The following is a 19,163-nucleotide window of genomic DNA, read 5'->3' as shown; positions in this document are numbered from 1 at the left end:
GAAGGGTAAACAACCCATTTACGCGCCATACGGTCAAACATTTCTCTCTCTCGAGAATTAGGCAGTTGACTACGCGACTGCTTACGCTCCGAATCTGGGGTCACACCAGACGACCCAAAGAGAGGAAATATAAGGCTGGCAACAGTATATGTCATTCTCTGTCGGACAGAAGGAGAAGTTGATGAAAGAACAGGAGGAAAAACAGAGGGAGGCAAGGCAGACGCAGAGGCAGACTCAGATGCAGTATCAGGAAGAACACCAGAAGAGGCAGTCGATGTAGTACATAAAGTTGTAGGAGGTACAGATGGAGCAGGTAGCGAAGTCGGCGGCCCTTGAAGGGGCTGCGCCATAGTAGGAGCCAACTGAAGAGGAGCTGGCGGCTGTGGAAGAACCTGAGGCACAATAACCGGAGGTTGCACAGCTAAAGGTTGCGGAGGTGCTGTAGCATTCTGCGCATAAGGGGGTGGCGACCTCAACAAGTGTGACATTAAAGGATCTTTCTCAAGTTCTTTTGCTGCATCTTGCTGAAGAAGCGGAAAAACTGGATAACATTTATCGGTCACCATTTTACGTTGCCTGTGCAACTGCTCATTTATCTGTTCTTCTTCATCATCTTTAAACTGCATGGCAGCTTGCATTATCGAGATACCCTCTTCCCTCTTATTTCTCTTTGCTAATTTAATTTCCTTCTGTTTGGCTTCCTTACGCCATAGGCGGAAAGAGACAAACATCGCCGGCCGGGCTTTCTTCTTAAAAAGTTTAACCTCCAGATTATCCAGAATCTCTGTGTCAAAACTACCATATTGGGGCAATTTTAAAACACCATCTTTCCTGGTGTATCGGATCCATACTTCATTATATATGATGGGGCCTATGCCATGTTTCACATATAGTTCATAGGTTGGAGTTCCAATCGGAGGAACCGGACACGAGTCCTCCAATCGGGAATCCCTATTATAACCAAGACAAAACAGATGTCCATGTCTGCTAAGACCAGGCATCTTCGTTCTCCAGTCTGGCGTCAAACTTGAAAGGATTATTGAATATAATAGTCTCGTGAATACACGAATTCCCTTGGCTTTGGTACTTGCAAGTTCCAAATCAAAGATCCCAAGGGGATACCAAACTAAGAACCAAACTAAGGACTGGGAGACGCTCCACTTATACTTAACTGAGGTATCGATGATGTCACCAGAAGACTCGTTTATCGTTTCGCTCTACCAAATCATCAAGGGTCCAAAACAGGGCGATAGTCAGGACAGCAGTCCTTCGTAGCCGTCGGAAAGCGGGGAACCTCGCAGCAAAGACTTTCGGACCACGTCGACATACAGGGGTCGATGAAGTGGCGGCCTCCCTCCAGAATTTTCACACGAAGCTCCTCACGAACCTCTGGCTTGGACCGGTACCGCTGAAATCGCCCCACGTTGGGCGCCAACTGAAGTACTGGGTTTTTCAGAACCCAGTGGTGCCAGGGAACACACCCTAAGACTTCGAGTCCTTCCTGTTTCAGACTACAGAAACACAGAGTCTTCTTGGTGAAGTCAAAGATCTTGTTTATTGGCTGCAGCCAGTAACAGGTATCCTAGAAGTACAACACAGTGTATATTCTCAGGAGACTGCTCCCCTTGCAAAGCTAACCTTCTCTTTTATACAAAATATTATGCTTTAGGCAAACATTCCTTATTTTACAGTTGACCATTCACATATTTTCACTCCAAAGAAATAGCAGGGTTATGATGACAAGCCATATTTCGGTTTGTCCAGCCCTCAATCAATTACCCGGCAAGGCTCAGTACTTTCATCAGATATCGATGGACCCCCAATATAAACAGGCACCTCCTCCTTGTAAAGCAAGTCATAAAGAAAGAAACAGGGACAGGTGTGTGTAAGATTAGGCATGGTTTGTGTGTGATTAAAGGTTTTATGATGTGTTGTGCCTTGATACTAATCTCATTCGGCCACTGGGAATGAAACTGGCCGAACAGGTTTGGCTTCAGGCAGTGGAGTCAGCTTGCCCAGGTCACAGAGGAGTCAGCAAAGATGTACGTGTCCTTCAGACTCGTTTTCGGCATTAGTCATTGGCCTATGTGAGGGCAATCACAAAATGGCTGCCGTTTAAATGGAACCTCAGAGTTTCAGGACGGAAACTCTGATATTTGGGTGATTTTGTCACCTGAATATGAATACAATGCTTGTGCATACTATTCTAATCATTCTCGGTCTGCTGATACCAAAATCGTTGTGATACGACGATGTTTATAACACGGGTCCATGCCACCATTGTAGGAAGCTGGCTCTGTATATACTATATCAAAATGAGTTATAGTGTGCACAGATTCCAGGGGTTCCCCAGAGGCTTAACAGAGGCTAAAGTAGATAATACTAATGCTCTCTTTTGTGGTAGTGTGGTTGAGCAGTTAGGCTTTTCTGAGGATAGTACAAAGCTTTGTTGTAGACACACAGACACACTTAGAAGAAGCACACACTCAGTGACTTAATTCCAGACCAATGATTTTAAATAGCAAAAATATATTTTCTTAATTTATATTTAGAACCACAAGATTCAAGTTGCAGGTAAATACCTTAAAAGTTTCGTATTTCACACAGGTATCAACAGTACTTTGTTTGAAATAGGTAAATAATACAGTTTTTGAATTATTGCCAATAATCTGTTTTAAAAATGGACACTGCAGTTTTCAGAAATAGTTCCTGGGGGGAAGAAATGTTAGATCGTTTTACAGGTAAGTACAACACTTACAGTTTCAGTCACCGGAATTTAGGAACTACACCGGTTGGGGTTCAAGTTAGCCCCAAACACCCACCGCCAGCAACAAGGGGCCGGCCGGGTGCAGAGGTCAAAGTTGAGCAAATTTCATGTGGGCTCCTATGGAGACAGGGGCTACTTGGAATCAGGCCTACCTGCAGGTAAGTACCTGCATTTCAGAGGGCAGACCAGGGGTGTTCGAAGGAGCACTGGAGGGGCTACAAGTATGCACCAAACACACACCCTCAGCGGCACAGGGGTGGCCGGGTGAAAGGTGCAAACAGGCCGACGGGTTTCCAATGCTGGTCTATGAGGAGACCCCAGAGGTTGCAGGTGAGGTCCAGGGGGGTGTCTCTGGCACACTACCAGTCGGACAGGGAGAAGGACCGCCTGCTGAACATAGCTGCACCGGGTGTTGATTTCTCCAAGGCCTGGGGGCTGCCGGTGCAGTATGTATTTAGGCATCATATATCTGCGTCTGGAGCTTTACGGTCAGGGGGGTCCTCAGGATTCCCTCTGCAGGCGACATTGTGGAAGGGAGGAGAGGTCAACCTACGGTGGGCACTTGCTCACAATCGCCTGGGGACCCTCCCTAACCAAGATGGAGGATTCTGCAGGGAGGGAGTCAACTCATCTCTGGACACCTTAGTGGGGTGGTCCTGGCTGGGGTGGTCACTCCTACCTATTTTCCCTAATTTTCCTGCCAAACTTTCTGCCACAAATAGGGCTTTGTCCGATGGGGCAGGCATCTCCACTAGCTGGAGTGCCCTCGGGCACTGTAATCCGAGGCTTGAGCCTTAGAGGCTCATCGCCAGGTGTTACAGTTCCTGTAGGGGGGAGGTGTGAAGCACCTCCACCCAGGACAGGCTTTGTTTCTGCCCACAGAGTTCACTAAGGCACTCACCCCATGTGGCCAGCAACTTGTCTGAAAGTGGTAGGCTGGCACAGACCGGTCAGTCCTACACTAGCAGTTTGGCTAACATACAGGGTTCATCCCTAAGATGCCCTCTGTGTGCATTTTTCAATAAATCCCACACTGGCATCAGTGTGGGTTTATTGTGCTGAGAAGTTTGATACCAAGCTTCCCAGTATTCAGTGAAGCCATTGTGGAGCTGTGGAGTTTGTAATGACAAACTCCCAGACCACACACTCAATATGGCTACACTCTCCTTACAATTTCTAAGAATGGACTTAGGCACTGTAGGGACATATTGCTCACGCAGCTATGCATTCACCTGTGGTATAGTGCATCCTGCCTTAGGGCTGTAAGGCCTGCTAGTGGGGGGACTTACCTAGGCCACAGGCAGTGATTTGCAATCATGGCACCCTGAGAGGGGTGCCATGTCGACTTTGTCTTTTTCTCCTCACCAGCACACACAAGCTGCAAGGCAGTGTATATGTGCTTAGTGAGGGGTCCCTTGGGTGGCATAATACATGCTCCAGCCCTTAGAGGCCACCCCTGGCCTTTTACAAGGGATTTAACTGTGTGCCAGGGTTGTGCCAATTGTGGAAACAAAGGTACAGTTTTAGGGAAAGACCACTGGGGCTGGGGCCTGGATAGCAGGGTCCCACCCCAATTTCAATCAAAGTTGGCATCAACACTAGGCAAAAAGTGGTTGGGGTAACCATGCCCACAGTGGCACTTTCCTACAAACATTCTATGATCGGATGATTGAGCATCACCTAGCACTTCTCCGTGAGGAGGTTACATGTCTCTTGGCCAAGGGAGCCATAGAGAAGGGTCCCTGTGCCAGAAGTAGGTTGTGGTCTTATTCGTGTTACTTTCTGTGCCCAAAAAGGACAAGGCCCTCTGCCCTATCCTAGACCTTCGGTCCCTCAATCTCTTCCTCGGGAAGGATAAATTCAAAATGCTCACTGTGGCTCAGGTTCTATCTGCCCAGGAGACTGGATGGTAGCATTCGACTTGCAGGACACGTATTTCCATACTCCCGTCCTGCCTGCCCACGGACGTTACTTGTGGTTCACAGTAGGCCACAAGCATTTTCAGTTCACCGTGCTCCCCCTTGGCCTTTCCAGCGCCCCTCAGGTGCTCACAGAGGTGATGGTGGTGGTTGCAGCTCATCTGTGCAGGTCAGGAGTTTGTCTTCCCTCACCTCGACAACTGGGTGATGAAGAATGGTTTGCCCCAGGCTGTCGTCTTCCACCTACAGACTACAGCGGACCTCCTATATTTTCTGAGGTTCACTATAAATGTGCTGAATTCACACCTGACTCCCTCTCAGACGCTCCCTTTCATTGGAGCTGTTCTGAACAAGGTGCAGTGTTGGATTTATCTTCCTGAGTGGCAAGTCCAGGATATTCAGGCTATGATGCCGGTGTTTCAGCCTCTATCCTGGATTTGGATGACAGTGACTCTGAGGCTGCTGGGCCGCATGACCTCCTGCATCCTGCTGATGAAACATGCCAGATGGCAAATGCAAGTTCTGCAGTGGGACCTGAAGTTCCAGTGGGCGCAGCATCAGGGAAATCTCTCCAAAATGATCCCGATCTCAGAGGGAACTGCACAAGATCTGTAGTGGTGGCTCTTGAATGGCGATTGGGTCAGAAGCAGATCCCTCTCCCTTCCCCAACCAGGTCTGGCTGTAGTGACAGATGTGTCACACTTGTGATGGGGGGAGCCACATGGGAGAAGCAGAGATCAGAGGCGGCTGGTCTCCAGCGGAGTACAAGCTTCACATCAATCTTTTGTAACTCAGGGCGATCAGACATGCATTCCTCCCCTCTCTCTAAGGGAAAGTAGTGCAGGTGTTCACGGACAACACCACCTCCATATGCTACTGCAACAAGTAGGGAGGGCTGGGGTCGTGTAGGCTTTGTCAGGAGGCTCTGCACCTCTGGACTTGGCAGGACATCTCAGCATTTCCCTGGGGGTTCAACATCTGGTGGGCTCTCTGAATGCCAGAGCAGAAGCACTCAGCTGACAACGCCTGGTTGATCAAGAATGGCGTCTCCATCCGGAAGTGGTGCAAGGTCTCTTTCAGCAGTGGGGAGAGTCTTGATTAGATCTGTTCGCCTCCACAGAGAATGCAAAATGTCAGCAGTTTTGAGCGTTTGAGTTTAAAAGGCTGCACTTGCTCTGTGACGTTTTTAATCTTGAGTGGAGCTCAGGCCTCCTATGCACTTTTCCGCCCATACGACTTCTGCCCAGAGTTCTCAAGAAGATCAAGAATAACTAGGCTCAAGTAATCCTTGTGTCTCCGGACTGGGTACCAAGAGTCTAGTAGCCCGAACTGTTGAGCATGGCCATCGATCCTCAGATCAGACTGCCCTTTTGGGAGGATCCTCTGTTGCAGCAGCAGGGGAAGGCTCTCCACCCGAACCTGTCCAGTCTCTGCCTTCCTGCTTGGAGATTGAGCTGTGACATTTGACAGCTTTTGATCTTCTACCTGCAGTATGTGATGTTATCTTGCCAGCCAGGCGTCCCTCCACCAAAACGGTATATACCTGTTGTTGGCATAAATTTGTGGCATGGTGTACAGACAAATCTGTTGACCCTCTCTGCCCCTCTTTCCGAGGTCCTCTTGTTTATACTTCCCTTGGCCCAAGCGTCATTTGTCTGCTATCTCTGCATATCTGAGATTACCTGACCAATCCTCTTGTCTCCTATAGTTAGTAGGTTCCTTAAGGGTCTTACCACGTGTCCTCCATCACCTTTCATAATTCCCCAGTGGGATTTGAATGTTGTTCTGACATTTTTCACGTGTTCTCCTTTCGAGCTGATTCACAATTGTCCTCTCTGGCTTCTAACATAAAAAACAGCCTTCCTTGTGGTTTTACATCTGCCTGCAGGGTGAGCAAGCTGCAGACATTTTCATCTAACCCACTATACCTTTCTATCTATCCTGACAAAGTGGTGCTTTGAACCAGCGCTTCCTGAAAGTAGTCAAGCCCTTTCATGTAGGCCAATCTATCACCAGAGCAACAGCTGCAACCACTGCGTTAGCACGTGGCGTTCGAGTCCTGGACATCTGTTGGGCAGTAACGTGGGCATCCTTGCACACGTTCACCTAACACTACTGCCTGGACAGTCAGGTCTGAAGGGACGGGTACTTTGCCTGTTCAGTCCTGCAGAACTTCCTGGTATGATCTTGGTCCGCGGACCCTCCTCCTGGGATGGTATTGCTTGGGTATCTATTCTAGAAGTCTCTATCAGATGAGCAAGATACTTATCTTTGGTAACTGCTTATCTGGTAGAGACATATTCTAGCTGCAGATTCCTTACCGACCCACCCATTCTCCCCACTCTGCAGGCAGCTGATTTTTGCAGAAAAGAAGTTCTCTTTCACTGCTCTAGTTTTGTCGCACCTATGGTCAGTGTTTGTCATGGCTCTGCGCTTCTGGATTGGAAAGTTGTGAAAAGAAACTGACGTTAGCGTGCCGGGATGGCACCAATATTGGTCCCACAGCATCATATCTGGCACGCACAATGCCGATGATGGACGTGGAGCTGACCGACGCCACCTCACGGTTCACAGGGGTATTGCTCGGATCCAGACTGACCCCTGGGGGAAATTCTAAGGTAAGGAATCTGCAACTAGAATATGTCTGTACCAGATAAGCCACTTACCAAAGGTAAATAACTTGTTTGCCAGGGACAGAGGACCTGTCCCACTCTTGAGAGCCTGAGACAGCAAGCTGCTGACCAGGAAAAAGGAGATGTCAGTGGCTCCCCCAGAACCTGTAGGGAGGAGGGTGTCCTGTATGCTGAGGCCAGAGATCCCACTCCTGGTGCCACTAGGAGAGTGATAGTGCCTAAGAAGTTTAGAGAGTTCCTACTTAGTTTGGCTTATGACATCCCCTTAGCTGGGCATCTATGTTAGGCCAGAACTTGGAGTAGGTTGGTACCTCACTTCTACTTGCCAGGTATGTCCCAGAAGGTGAAGTAGTTTTGTAATTCCTGTGTCACCTGTCAAGCGAGTGGCAAGATAGGAGGTTTCAAAGGCCCCCTGAATTCCATTTCCAGTGAAAACTGAGTGTCCTGGTGCAATCCTAAAATGCAAGCTCGACATGGCGCATTGCCTTTGTGCCCAGTCCAGTACACAATGCATACAGTGTAGGTAAGTCACCCTTCTGGCAGGCCTTACAGTCCTAATGCAGGGTGCACTATACTGTATGTGGGGGCATAGCTGCATGAGCACTATGCCCCCACTGTTGATCAATTTTTGTAAGGCGCGGCTACTCACCCGTGAGGGTCTCAAGGCGCAGGGGGGGGAGGGGCCTCATCCAACGAGCCGCATCTTGAGGTTCTTCCTGAAAATGGTGAGCAACGGGTTTGTATGAGGTGGAGGGGGACTGTGTCCTTGCCAAACCTGGGACATAGTGAGTGAACAGAGCAGCCATTTTAAAAGCATGTGCTGGACACTGGTCAGTACGAGTTTCAGAGCTACATGATGGCTTCTCTGAACCCTGGGTTGTTTGGTATCAAACAACTCAGAATGATAAATCCCCACTGGTGGATCTGTTATAATGTGTACCCAGGGGGTCACGTTAAAGGAGCCCCCTGCAAAAGCTAACTACCCTGGCCTGGCTGCTGACTGGTTCTGTCCAGCTTGCCACCACCAAACATCCAATCTACAACCCAGGGGGAGAGATCGGTCTCCCTGGATTGTAGAACAATGCCCTTCCTGGGTGGAGGTGCTAACACCCCCTTCCTCAGAAATGTGTACTGCCCTGTCGACGAGCTTCAAAGGGCTAACCGCCTTTGAAACTCGACCCCCAGGCCTGCTGCTAACAGCAGATGGCCACCCCATTGCATACGCCCACTTTTGAAAGGAGTAACGGCGGGAAAATTCACATAGGGTAGTAGGAGTGGCACCACATGGCATGTACCACCCCTAAGGTGTTGGCTGTGAGGTGGACACTCAATTTCATTTTCCTCCATCTTGGATGGAAGGAAAATGGCCAATCAGGTATAGGGAAATGACCCCTCCTCACAGGAAGTTGTCACTTAGTGGATGTAGCCACCATAAGGTAGTTGACCATTTGGTCATTACCAGGTTCCCCCTAAAACACCCACTAAACACAGTATTTAGTGGGCATCCCAGACCAGAAAATCAGATTCGACGGACAAAAGAAGACCAGCACCAAGAAGATCCGAACTACAAGAACTGTGGACCTGCTTCACCAAAGAAAAGGCGCCAAACTCTGCCTCCTGCACCCAGGACCTCATAGTCACCACTGAGGAGTAGCTGGACAAGTCTACAGAAACCCCAGAGGACCTCCAGGCTTCACAAATCACCAGAGAACTCCCTCCAGAGTAGGGGTAGCATTCTACAACCCAAAGGAACCATCAAGCCAGTGAGGGTCACTTCACTGACCAGACACTGACTCCCGAAATTGACACCGCAGCTAGACCAAACTGCAACCCGACGAATGTGAGGACAAACCCTGTCAGTGTGTCAAATTTGGTGGCACTGCGACCTCCAGCAGCCAAACCGTGCCAATACCAGGGTTATTGGTCAGCCCACGTCAGACACCAAGAAAGGCAGCCTGCCTGGGGCTGAAAAAGGTCCAGGAGTAAGCCCCAGTCGAGGGGCTCCTGAAGCAACGTGGACTTCCTGCCAGAGTGCCCCCCTTGTCCTGTGAACGACCCTGGAACCAACTTACCCTCCTGCTCCTGAGGGCATCCTTGCACACAGCTCCTGGTTCACCGATTTACTCTGCACCTGGTCACCCTGTGCCCTTTACCAAATAATCTGCTGTGCCGTCTGGGTCCCCCACTCCTTGCGACCTTGACAATCCAAGGGGATGCCAAGGATTCATCTTTGAACTTACCCTGCAGTGCTGTTCCCTAGTGGTCCCTCTCAGTGGCCCTGCATCAGCTGCAGACACTGTCTCCAGCTGCTCCGAAACCGGGAGCTGACTGAACTTCTCCAGCTGAGACAGTGTGCCCACCGACAACCTCGACCAACCTGCAAAAGAAGAACAGGGTAAACCAAATGTACAACTTTGTATGTATTTTTAAAGATGATCCTCCATTGATTCCTATGGTGCGTAATTACTAATTAAAATGACCATTTTCGTTCATCTTTAAAAAATGAATATCTCAAAAAGTCCTTACCCAATTCTGATGGTCTTGGTCTTAAAATGTATATAAAAATCTGAAGTATGTTTATAAATTGGTTTCGGGTTATTTCTTTGGGTGTATGAGTTGCAAGATTGATGCTGTGGGTACAACAAATGCTTTGTACTTCTCGAAGATTGACCTCACTGCTCAACCAAGCTACCAAATAAAAAATAAAAAAGGGAACAACCTATACCTTTCTGTGGCACTTCTCTGTTAGTGAAAAGCAGACAAGGTAACAGGATGTCCTTGGGCCAACCTAGTGGTCTTAGTCCCCAAACCTGATTCCAAGCCAGAGCTGAGGTTTTGTGTGGACTGTAGATGCCTCAGTGCTGTCACCAAGACAATGCACACCCTATCCCAAGAGCAGATGAACTGATTGACAGGTTAGGGACAGCCACATTTCTCCGTACTTTTGGTTTGACATCCGGGTAGAAGCAGATTGGTCTGACCCCTGGAGCAAAAGAAAGATCAGCATTTTCTACCCGAGATGGGCATTACCAGTTCACTATTATGCTATTTGGATTAAAGAATGCCCCTGCCACCTTCCGAAGGTTGGTGAATAAAGTGCCTGCTAGGTTGGAAGCCTTTATTGCAGCATATATTGATGATATTGCTGTCTTTATCTCCACTTGGCAGGATCACCTGATCCACCTCAGCAAGGTCCTTGAAGCTTTGCGAAGTGCTGGCTTCACTATCAAGGCAAGCAAGTGCCAGGTAGGGCTGGGCAAGGTTGTGTACTTGGGTCAATTGGTAGGTGGAGGCCAAGTTCCACCACTACAACCCAAGATCCAGACAATTCTGGACTGGGAACTCCAACCACCCAGACCCAAGTCAGGGCATTCCTTGTCTTGACTGGGTATTACAGGAGGTTTATGAAGGGGTATGGGTACCATTGTGGCATCCCTCATAGAAATGGACAGTGAGCTGTCAAAAGGCTTTTGACACTGAAGAAAGCAATGTGCTCAGCAGTCATTCTAGAAGCTCAAGATTATTCAAAGCAATTCATAGTGCAGACTGATGCCTCTGAACGTCAGATAGTCTCTGTCCTATTTCAAACCAATGATGATGGCCATGACCAACCTGTTGCTTTCATTAGCATGCGGTTACACCCCAGAGAGCAGCGTTTTAGTGCCATTGAGAGGGAAGCCCTTGCTGTGGGCTGGTCCTTCACTTCCTTGTTCAACTGACCACAGGCCTCTCAGATGGCTGATGCAAGTGAAAGGTGAAACCCCCAAACTGTTTAGGTGATTCATCTCCCTACAGGGAATGGACTTTACAGTGAAACACAGACCTGGGACTGACCACGCCAATGCTGATGGCCTTTTCAGGTTCTTCTACTTTGACAATGAAGACTCTTTTGGGAAAGATTGGTGTCATTCTCTTTCGTTTGGGGGGAGGGAGGGTTGTGTAGGAAAGTCCCCCTTTTTGACATAGTCACCCCCACTTTTTGCCTGGTACATGATGACATTTTGACTGAAAGCGCACTGGGTTCCTGCTATCCAGTTCTCCAGTGCCAAATCTCTTTCCCTAAAAGTGAACACTTGTTCCCCAATAGCCAGGTCCTTTGTCCCCTGTAAGTCCCTATTAAATAGTACCCCTGGTACTTAGGCATGGGTACCAAAGGGGGTCCCCAAAGGCTGCAGCATGTATTGTGCCACCCTCAGGGACACCACACCTAGCACCCTCAGAGTGCCATTGCAGGCTGTGCTTGTTTTGGTGCAGCTAAAAGTGAAAGCACAACATGGCACACAGCCTGAGTGCCTTGTCCCCTAACACAGCATGCAATATATGCAAGTCACCCCTACAGCAGGCCTTACAGCCCTAAGACAAGGTGCATTATATTACATGTGAGGACATATCTGCAGGAGCAGATATTCCCCTGCTATGTCTTTGTCGATTCTTAGACATAGTGAGCGAACAGGGAAGCCATTTTAAGTGCATGTGCTGGACACTGGTCAATATGAATTCTCCAGCTACATGATGGCTTCACTGAAAATAGGGATGTTTGGTAACAAACGTCTCATATTAATAAACTCTCACTGATGTCAGTGATGGATTTATTAATAAATGCACCTTGAGGGCACATTGAAGGTGTCCCCTGAAAACCTACGAATTACCAGTGGGCAGACTAACTAGTTTTAGCCAGCCTGCCACAATCAGACATGCTTCTGACCCCCAGGGGTGAGAGCCTTTGCTCCCAGGTATTCACAAACAAAGCCTGCTCCGGGAGAGGTGTTTACACACCCCACCCAACAGGATGACCTGCAAATCTGCATTCCAAGGCAGGAAGCATCAAACAAGCCCACTGCCCTTGGTATGAACATCTGGCTTCACTCAAAGGAGGGATGCCGACCCCTGCCCCAGGGCCCGTTTGGCACCGGGACATTTAGCACTCAAGGAGGTTGTGTCCACCCCTCAGTTCAGTCCCACCCCTAAGGTGGGCTGACGGATGTGGACACAGCATTAAGAAATCTGCCATTTTGGTGTAGTTAGAATTAGGAACTCTGGGAAATGTTATGCCCACTTACCAAAGGAAGTGGTCATGTAGGGGGTGTATTGACCCCAGGGGTATGTAACCCATTGATACTACCTTTAACGTCTCCAAACACCCCTATATTAAGTATTTAGGGGAGCCTCTGGCACCTGGAAATCAGATTCCTGCTGACCTACGGAGAAGTATACTCAAGAGCTGCATAAGCAAAGACTAAGGAAGAACCACTTGACTTGGCTCCAGCCCTGCCCGCCTGTCTGCTATTCCTGCCGACTTGCGCCAAAGTCGACTCATCCTGCAAGTTGTTGTGCCTCCAAAAGCCTGGGAGGACATCTTTCCTTCATCAAAGTCCCAGGAACTTCTGTGGAGGACCAGAGCTGCTTCCCTGCATCTTGCAGGCATCCCAAGAGAACTGCAAGGACTCCGGACCACTGAAAACCTGACACCTGGAAGCACCACTGCACCCTAGCCACCTAGGCCGAGCTGAAGTGGGCCAACGGTGGCAGTGTGGTCTCCCGGCCATCCAGAGACAAAGGCCACCTTGGTCTTGCCCACTGTGGACTCATTGACGCCACCTGCAGCCTCTGCCCTCAGGCCCCCTCAATGTGAGTGCTCCCATGGAGAAAACCTGACGCCTCAAGACACTTCTGCACCCATCACCCTTGGCTCGTGGAGAAGAGGACCTGAGGTGTCCCCAAGTCCCAAACTTTTCAAGATGTTAACCCACTTGTTTGTTCACCCTGACTGGACTCCCACTCCAAGTCTGCAGCCTCTTTACAACCAGCCTAATTTCCTTTGACTAACATTGGGCACCTGACGCCGTACTACACCTCTGCACCTGGCCTTCCCAGTGCCTCCCGGTGTGACTTTTTGGTGTGGCCTTGGCCTTTGCTTACTGCTTACATTCCTTACATTAAGTCCAGGAGATTGGTCCCATAAGTCGCTGTACTATACATGTTTGCCGTTTTTTTTTTTTCTCCATAGGGTAACATTGCAGCTTCCAAAAAAAGCACTGTCGACTTTTCAGAACTGTCTGATCATATTGATTCTGGTACCTAAACATATATAAAGATGCTTGTTAATTTTGTAAATTGGTGTGGATCTCCTTATTGAGTTGTGTGTCTTATTTATCGACTGTGTATTTGCAGATGTCTAACACTTCTCTCTGATAAACCTAAGGCTGCTCAACCACACTACCCCCTAAAAGAGCACCTTAGGGTTGCAAGTAAGCCCCTGTCCTCTGGTAATGAAACCCCTGGATGTTTTGCATGTTTTTCTTCATTTTGGTATACCATTTAAAGAGCCAGCTTCCTACAGTGGGGAAGCCACCTTTGAAGAGCAAATGGTGAATACACCCGAGATGGACTGCTCTTTTGTTTTGTTAGACATGTTGGCGTCGGGAACAGAGAGGGGAGAACAGTTGCCTAACCGGTTTTCCCATGGGCATATAGACCTGAGGTAGCCACACCTCTTGGATGGGTTACCAATTGACAAACACCAATAGAGGGGGGTTTTGCCATCTTGGGAGTGGACAGAATGTTGCACTCAGGGATAGCTCGATGCCACACTTTGCAGGAAGTCATCATCAGGTGAGAGAGGACCTGGTAGCTGGCTAATAGTCACTGCATTCCCAAGGTCAAGATGTGGGCATAAAAGTGGCGTACTTGGCTCTCAAACCATAGATCACATCTGCAGTGGAGTTAGTAATGAAGAAGGAGGACTGCCCTGCTGATCCCTGGACCTGGCAATGAGAAGCTTGACCAACGACTGGACTGCACCTACTGCTCTTGGGCTAGCCAAGTGAGGACTGTGACTGTAGTGCTCTGTTCAAGGATAAGTCCTGAGACCCAAACAGAAGTCAACTACCAAAAGTCAATTGGCTTACTTCCTGTTCCAGCCGCATAGCTACAAAAGCTGAAGACGCCATCTTGGTGGGGTTGATAGCCACAACTGCTTGCTTGCCGCTAACCACAGCGTGAGAGACTGAACCTTGACACTCAGAAGTTGCACAGGAGTTCTGCTTGACCAAGGAGAGTCAGAAAAGTGCAGTTTGGTTGCCCCAGACAGGAACTAGCCACAGTTAAATTTACCTGTGACCAGGGACCAGTGGCAACTAGTTTTTGGCTGAACCTCGTCTGGACTTCAAGGGATGTCAGCCTCACTGGCTAAAGTCACACCTCTGCGCCCGTGGCCCCAGTAAGACTCCCGTTGACTGGTTGAGCTTCCTCAGCATCTTCAACATTCTGTATGCCTTGCATCAGGACCACTCAGTTGAAGACTATGAGAGTTTGGTCAGACAGACCGGACCTCAACTGAAGACTTCTTTGACTGCACGGTAACTGTCCTGCTCTGCCTAACTGCCCCTTTGACTTGCTCCATGACAGAGTTGGTTGCCCAGAGTTAACTGGAGTACCCAAACCAAACTTTATAATACTTATTTAAACTAATCTTTAAAATTTTTAGTTTCTAATGCTTGTTTGCATTTTGAGTGAAAAGCTGAGTGAATTTTTTGTTCATTTAGGTCTCTAAAAATTCATATAAGTAAGATGTATTTTTATAAATTGGTGTCCTATTTCTTTTGTTATGTTCCTTTCTTGTTAATTATTTTGTTACTTCTAAATGCTTTGCACTAGTTCCTTTGTTTAAAGCCTGACTGCTCGAAGCCACAGCTACCCAGGTTTGAGCTAAGATTTTACAATTGACCCTGACTGGACATCAGACAGGTTTGTGAGTTTATTACATGGTGAGATCGCACAACCACACCATATAATTAGCTACATTCCCTCACAGTCTGTAAACACAAAACCTCAACAAATAACTCCTAGTGGTTCCTTATACATAAAGCCTACTTAAGGGTACTCTCTGAAATAAACTCTGTGCCTCTTCTGGATTGTGCAGTTCATAATTTCTCCCCCAAGCAGTTTCAAGAGTAAGCACTAACGTGGGGAGAAAAGTCGCCCCTACAGTTTCAGTTATTCTCACCAGTGTCTTTTAATACGTAGCTGCCAAGATTTCAGATTGCTATGTGTGACATTTTCATAATTTCAGTGTAATTATGAGTGACATTTCAATGACTGAGTGACACTTTCAGGACTGTCTTCTTATACCACAAATTAAGTAATCCCTATGATACATAAAAAGGTTACTTAAATGTAATCCTCATTCTTAGCCATTCACATCCCTGCTGAATTCATGACAAACTCTTCCTCCTAGCTGGTGTCAGCAAATCTAACAAATCGAAACATAGTTTTGATTAAAGCAGTATGTCTCTGGCTGGCAGGGGCTCTAAATATTTAAATACTTTGTGTGAATAACCAGAGACTACAGGAAGCACACCCCTTTTGCACACCATCTCACTATTGGCCTGTGCTGAAAGATCTAGCAGCCACATGTGCCTCAGAGAAGCCGGGCGGGCTGGGAGAAGGAGCGCAATCTGTTTTTGTGCATGGGAAAGATACAATGTGTCCCTGTGTGCCATCTCACCATAACGACGAGTCTTTCAGGCCCCCTGGCAGGGACAATTGCTTTACAGGCAGAGCAACAGTGCAGAGATTAAATGCTGCACATCAAACTGTTTCTTTAGATCCCCCCCAAAGCATATCGGGGAGTTATATATGGGTGACCAAAGCATTTTAATACAGTGATGCAGTCACCAGCATTAAAATGCGTTAGTCTAACCCCTGATCCGTGATACTTGGCAAGGTTGCAACATGGAGAATGAGGTAATTTTAACCGAGCTCAAATCCAGCTCCATTGTATAATAATGGCAGGTTGAAGTTGTGTACAGGCATATTCTAGCTAAATGTTTGTGAAGTTTGCAAAAGTTTAAATTTCTGAAAAATTATGCGAAATTATGGAATAAGCAAATCCATCGCATAGTGCTATATTTTAATGTAAAATATATCCTCTTGTCAACGTTTTACCTAGGAAAAAACAAGGGTCACAATAATAGCTATATGCATTGTTTTTTCCCGGGCTGCACTATAAACAGGGAAGTCATTATGCAATGCTGTGTAATGGCATACTTTCAGGAATTGTGAGTTAACAAGCATAGTATATTTTTTTCCAGAGCTAATACTTGTATGTCATCTTTGAAAGGATGAACAGAGGGCTAACACTAGCTCATAATCCTAGGAAGTTGAGGTTAGTTACATAACAGACATGAAAGTATGTTCCTGGGAGAATAGGGTTGGGGAAAGAGCAGAAACCAACCTATCACCCTGGGTCATTGAAGGTGGGTAGTGATTATACACCACAATATCACCCTAGATAGAGGATATCAGATGAAAGCTTGTCACAAGCTCATCATCCTCATCCTTGAAGTATGTGGCTGGAAATGGGGCACGCACATACTTACTCAACATCCTCGGACAATCAGATTGGGCAAATAGCAATCAGGACAAAATCCTGGGATGGGAAGGTTGGGTCAGGGAAACCTATGATTCTACAGAAGGGCCTGCTAGCTCTCTTTTTTTCTAATTCCCAAGAGCGCAGATCTCTGATAGTGAGGGTGGTCGTTGAATGGATTAAAATTGGTTATCAATTTTTGCATGCTTTGTCAATAAACTTTGTCAAATATATTTATTTAATAATATTTTGTTTTTGTTTCTTTTCTTTTCTGTAATTGAAACTGTTTCTCTCTTAATGTTCTCACTGATCTTCTCCCTCGTTCTTATTTACCATTGTCTCTTTTTGTTCCTTTTTCATTTTTTTTCAATTTAATTTCCTTTTTTGCTGTTTTGTTTTCCCCTTAAAATTCTCCCTCCAATTCCTTTTTTTGCATCATTCATTATTTCCCCTTCTATATATTTTCTTTGATTGTTTTCCTACTGTTCATTCTACCACTTGTCCTCTTGTTTCATTTTGCCCCTTTTATCTTTTTCTTCATACAATAACACTATTTGTCTATGCTTGTTTTCCTTTTCTTTTGATTTTGGGTTTCCCTATTATTGCAATCCTTTTATCTCCCTTTTATCAGAATTTGGTGTATACTGCAGCCACTGTCGGAGCGAAGTCCGGGGCACCCAGTGTGCCATTTGCAAGGGTTTCACCTTCCAGTGTGCCATATGTCATGTGGCTGTCAGAGGATCCTCCAACTTTTGCTTGACCTGTGGCCATGGTGGTCATACCAGCCACATGATGGAGTGGTTTTGCACACAAGAGGTGTGCCCCACAGGCTGTGGCTGCCACTGCCTCCTCGAGAGCACATTCTGAAGCCATCAATGTCATGATGAGTGAGGAGATGGGCTACTGATTGTGAATCTGGTGATACCATTAGGAAGTACATCTGTACATGCTCAGGATGAGATCTGGAGTCTTGCAAAAAAGGACACCTTTCCTTCTGAGCAGGATGTCATGTAGCTCAAACCTAGCCTCTTCACTCTACTACTTATGTTTTGAATGAGGGAGTTTACTGTCTAAGGAAATATGTGCAAATCCAACTCCAGTGAACAGTTATGGAAAGAGTGCCTACCTCATCTACCATCACTCCCTGAACTCCAGTTGTATTATTGTCCCTGTCACAGAGGTCAAATAATCAGCAACCACTGAGAAACAAGACGTTTGATGTGGAATGTCAACGAGTGTTGAAACAAAACTGAAGATACTCTACTTTTCTCTGCTGGATCATACATTTGTAAAATGAGTTGTTGTCTTGGTGGTTATCAACCGAGAAATAATCAGTACATGAAATGTGGTGGTCAAGATATTCACTTGATGCATTAGCCTGTTGTATGACTATCCAGTTATAGTAACTGGAGACTAAAAATGTATTTTTAATTCACACCTGACAGTTCCCTTTTTTAAATCTTAATAGTTGTCAGTATTTTTTGTATGGGAATCAAATAATGACAATGATGAGACTGTTTTGCACTGTGCCATATGGACATTGTCAGTGGACCTGCACTGAAAAACTATCATTTATCAAGTTTGTATAACAAGCACCTCTCTTCTGATGGGGTACACTTTTTACTTGCATTTCATGTGATATTTGTCCAGAATTGAGACACTGTGCTCATAGAGCGGCCTGGCAGGTCCACTGGGGGGCTCTACAAAAAGGATGGAATGTGCTGAACAGAAGGTTTGTGCTTGAGACTGGGATTGTAAGCACAAAAATCCATCTGAGTTTAGTTGCTGACTCTGTTGCAGTAGGCGAGCAGCGTGTAATTTCTTTATTCTAGACAAATAATAATGTGAAACTTCAACTTGGTCCTTGGAACATAACATGAAGTTTGGAAACACACATGTGCACTAGAGCACTGAACTTTAAAGGTGACTGTAAATTGTGAGCTTCAGAAATCTAATTTGGGAACATGTTGGATGGATGTTGCAGTGTAATTGTAAATAATGATTGCCATTTGTGATATTTAATTTCTAACAATATGGATAATAAAATAACTAACCAATTTTGAGTTTCACATTTGAATTTAGAAGATGACTATATGCAATCAAGGAAATTGCCTGCAATTAAAATAACACTCCCTGAAAAGGTAAACCTGGGTGATGCAAAATTGAAATATAAATGCTGTAAGTCCATGTGTGCCAATGCCCAACTATGAGTAACGTTCCTCCACTTTTTGGAAAGAACAGAAGATGATTCATAATAATAAAGGTGAAACATTCTCCACTTATATACCTCAGATCAATTTAACTCTGTCCCATTATACCTCATTACGTTCCACTGCTCTGTGGGTAAGGAGAATATGTGGTGCTTCTACCCATGCATACAGGAGTCTATAGGTGTACTAAAAAGTCAACAACCTTTCTTCTCAGTAGGAAAATTAAAACTTGCAAAAAGGCTAACCACAAACTACAAGGGTCCA

The 19,163-nt window shown here is 46.6% G+C and overlaps 1 protein-coding gene across 3 annotated transcripts in view; it reads left to right on the top strand.

The window, feature by feature from the left end:
* The window catches only part of WDR59 (WD repeat domain 59), an 813,082-nt gene extending 794,335 nt beyond the window's left edge, over positions 1–18,747 (top strand). For all 3 annotated transcript variants that reach the window (XR_011199955.1, XM_069217643.1, XM_069217642.1), the window contains one exon: positions 17,321–18,747. Coding sequence is in view for 2 of the 3 variants with exons in the window: in XM_069217643.1 (XP_069073744.1) it covers positions 17,321–17,556 (236 nt within the window). In the remaining variant the exon portion in view is untranslated. The remainder of the gene's footprint in view (positions 1–17,320) is intronic.
* The last annotated feature ends 416 nt before the right edge of the window (positions 18,748–19,163 follow it).

The sequence above is a fragment of the Pleurodeles waltl genome, chromosome 12, assembly GCF_031143425.1.
Source record: "Pleurodeles waltl isolate 20211129_DDA chromosome 12, aPleWal1.hap1.20221129, whole genome shotgun sequence".
NCBI classification, from domain to species: domain Eukaryota; kingdom Metazoa; phylum Chordata; class Amphibia; order Caudata; family Salamandridae; genus Pleurodeles; species Pleurodeles waltl.
This window is presented reverse-complemented; position numbering and strand designations above follow the sequence as displayed.